The sequence below is a fragment of the Austrofundulus limnaeus genome, unplaced genomic scaffold (genome assembly GCF_001266775.1).
Source record: "Austrofundulus limnaeus strain Quisiro unplaced genomic scaffold, Austrofundulus_limnaeus-1.0 Scaffold100, whole genome shotgun sequence".
Taxonomy (NCBI): Eukaryota; Metazoa; Chordata; class Actinopteri; order Cyprinodontiformes; family Rivulidae; genus Austrofundulus; species Austrofundulus limnaeus.
In genome coordinates this window covers 783,393-786,965 of record NW_013952502.1, presented here as the reverse complement: position 1 = coordinate 786,965, position 3,573 = coordinate 783,393, and the positions used below count along the sequence as shown (strand labels likewise).

Sequence of the window (3,573 nt, the reverse complement as noted above, 5' to 3'; positions counted from 1 at the left end):
TTTATTTTACAGTTAAAATATATGTTTATCAAAAAAAGTCTAATGTTACAACTAATCGTGGATCCCTTTAAGCAAAAAGTAGCTGTGGCTTGGCAGTGTTCCACCATGCATGCTGTGCCTCTGATACATTTTGGGCTCCTTCTGCCTATATGTCCATTTCACACTAACACTATAACTTGCAGATATTTATTCAGCTGCACAGTATTTTAGATTGTTGATRGACTTCCYTCACATAAAGTATGCYGGGGTTATAAAGCTCAGTGGAGAAGGACGCACAGAGATACAGACTGCTCCGAAGTTTGACGGTGGAAAAGTTTGACAATTTACCTTGAAAATGCTTGAAAAGTGCTGGAATTATACTGTGGGGGAAAAGTGCACAAACCCTGTAATCATTTAATCAGCAGTGTTTTTCTCCACACCGTTGCTGTTGTGGATCAATTCTTTTTGGTTTTCTTTAAATGACAAGATATTTACATGAACTTATCCATCACAGCAGCGCTGATGATGACGACGATGGTAGAGGGTGTTAGTATGTTCTGTTTTAATTTATTACAACTCCATGCCAAATGTTTTCGTTGGAAGCATCAGTAGTTGTGTTTGCTTGTGATGGTYGATCAGAGCTCGACCCGTCTGGGTTGCGCAACAGGCTGATTGGAAGGCATGTGAAGTTCACCTCGTGGAGCTCTAAATAAGGAGTTCAGGCGCAGGATGGATTTGAACGTCTACATCACTCAGCTGGAATGCATTCAAAAATAGCTTCCACATTAAAACAAAAGCAGATATAATAACACCAAGTGTGTGTGTGCAGTTTGGGTCTGTGTTTCTGTCAAATCTGATGTGATTCAAGCTTCAACATAAGAGTTTGATCTTCAGTCTCTTCCTTTGCATTATTGTTGAATAAAGAAACGTGAGAGCTGTACAGTTTTATTGTTTAATCTCAGTTACCAGCGACTATAAATACAAAGAGACGATTATATATTTGTGCTGAAATGTGAGATTTAAGAGTTTTTTTTTTTTAAGTTTGACTGACAGGTGTACAGCTGAAAAGGTCAAGTTTAATTAGACTCTCAAGCATATTTTTGGTTGTTTTAGGAACCTAGGAAAGTTGTTGAGATTTTAATTTATTTTTTAAAACCTGTCCAGCCCAGCAGCTCATCTCTGTKAGCAGCAGCTGGTCTTGTGGATCTGTCGCTCAGCCACATCAGAGTGTCCAGCAGCCGTGGGCTCGCATACAGAATCACACAGTAATGACGGCCAAGTCGCCKTTCAAAAACACCACTGGAAAATAATAAAATAAAGCTGAAGTCATCAGATTCACACTCTTTGTTGCTCTCACCACAGAAACCGGACAAAGCAGGTTCTTTAATTTGGGTTTAGAGCTGTAGGTTTTTGATTTCCACARTTTTATCCTCAAAGTTTAGTTTCTCTAACCTTATGTATTGGCAATTTTTTAAAAATGCGTGCCCCGTATCGTCACAGTGGCATCATTTTTGTTTTATTTTCCATCTTTGGGCTTAAAAGGTTCCTTTAACATATTTTATTTGTATTATATACTGTGTATGAACAGCTGAAACACAAGTCAAATAGTGGAGCCACGTTCCTGACTCCTGACTTTTCCTCTTTCTCCTGGTGATCCACAACAGCTTCGTAAAAGCTCATCTTTCTGCGCTCAAAGGTTTTCTCTCATCTTGGTAAACAGACCGTAACTCAGTGGCGACTGTGGACAGAGTTGAGGGAGAGTTTTATTTTAAGCTTTCTCTCTGTGGGGGAACAAGCAAAGCATTTTTACTGCCGTCTTGATGTGTTCAAGGTTGAAGGAGGAGTCTTCTTTCAGGAAATGGTGCCAGTGAGCCGGTCGTATCCTGCCAGGGCGACCCAGATTGGCAAAGCGCAATTAGCAGCAGCTCCTCGGGGCTTCAGAATGAACATTGTCGGACAGCAGATGAACAGTTTTTAGAGACAGAATGTTCCAGAGACAGCTAACAGTCTTCCACCATATTTTAATTTAATTTAATTTTATTTCTTTTTATTTTTTGTAAAACAATTATTTTTTGGTTTTGTTTTGGGTGCTGCAATTTTCAACAAATTAAACACACAAAGAAAAGACTCACACAAAAGAACACAACAGTTGTAACTTTGCTGATGTTCCTCTTCGTGTCTCACTTTGATCCCCTCTGCAGCTGATGACCACTTCGATAGTTTTTTTGGTGGAGGTCGCAGTCATCAAAGAAGCGCAAACCAGACCAGGATGGGGGGCTCGTTTTTTGGTTTTGGTGGCTTTTCAGGAATGGGGCCTGGCTTCTCAGGGTTTGACTCAGGTGTCTGTATTTCTGACTGCACAGTTCAGAGCAGAGGAGTTAAAAACATGCATCACATATTAACTGTCAGGTCTGTGCTTATTTTTATTTTTTTAGGTTTTACCTCGTTTGGAGACATGGGCAGTGGAGGATTCACCTCCTTCACGTCGTCTTCGTTTGGTGGTCTTGGGGGAGAGGGGAGGGGTTTCACCAAATCTGTGTCGACCTCCACTAAAATTGTCAACGGCAGAAAGATTACCACAAAACGGTATGTGAATGTTGAASTGGAAACACCATTTATGCTCTAAATCAGGGGCGTCAAACTCATTTTCACTGAGGGCCACAGGAGCGTTATAGTGGCCCTCAGAGGGCCAGTTGTAATTAACGTCAACATTTCATGTTTAGCTTCAACTAAACAAGAAAGACGTTCCTTGTCTCATTGCTACGGCTGAGCACCTCAAACAATTACAGAGCTCTACCTGGTATTCCCTGCATAGAAACAGTGTTTTAACACGTCCTCTTATAAACACTGAAAAGTATTACGTGCTCAACTGACTAAATGTTAAATAAATAATACAGAAATACTATTAAATGTAAAAGTAAAAGAGTAATTAACTGTTGGAATGTAGTTAGTCTTGAATTCTGAACTCTCCCACATTGATGTCCGGGAATTCCCATGCCTTATGGGAGATGTAGTTTATGGTCAAAGCTGGCTTTAGATTTGCTCAGGGAGCCACAGTTGCTTCAAAGCCAAATTCTCAGGAGCAAGACAAGTATTCTTATCCTTCATCTTTTAAATGTGATGATTTTGTTGCATTGAATCATAAAATAACTATTTTCATACTATTGTTATTATTATTTTTATTTATTTATTTATTTTGGTGGGCCGGATGGAAGTCACTGGTCCTCGTGTTGTGATTTTGACACACACTCTAAATCGTCCTTCCTGGTTCCTGATGAGATGTCTGTGTTTTTCTGTGTGAACAGGACTGTGGAGAACGGCCAGGAGCGGGTAGAAGTGGTGGAAGATGGTCAGTTAAAATCTCTAACAGTTAATGGTAAGGAGCAGCTACTAAGACTGGATAACAAGTAAATTATTCTCCCCACAACATTCGACCAACAACAAAATCAAAAAAAAAAAGTTTTCTCCTCTGGAAAAGCTCTGGCAGTCGGTCTCTCCTCTCTCTGTCATTATGCATCTCATTCCCAAAGAAGTTTTTTTTCTCATTTTAGATTAGCAGCCAGGGAGAAGACAGACATTTTCTTTGTATATGTA

General features: G+C 39.9%; 1 protein-coding gene across 3 annotated transcripts in view; it reads left to right on the top strand.

Annotated features, from left to right (window-relative positions):
• dnajb6b (DnaJ heat shock protein family (Hsp40) member B6b) overlaps window positions 1–3,573 on the top strand; it is a 26,690-nt gene that overhangs the window by 14,857 nt on the left and 8,260 nt on the right. For 2 of the 3 annotated variants that reach the window (XM_014013342.1, XM_014013340.1), the window contains exons 6-8: window positions 2,181–2,318; window positions 2,415–2,565; window positions 3,285–3,355. In XM_014013342.1, the coding sequence (XP_013868796.1) occupies window positions 2,181–2,318; window positions 2,415–2,565; window positions 3,285–3,355 (360 nt within the window). Of the gene's footprint in view, window positions 1–2,180; window positions 2,319–2,414; window positions 2,566–3,284; window positions 3,429–3,573 lie in introns of those variants that run through there. The other variant, XM_014013343.1, reaches the window with a different exon arrangement.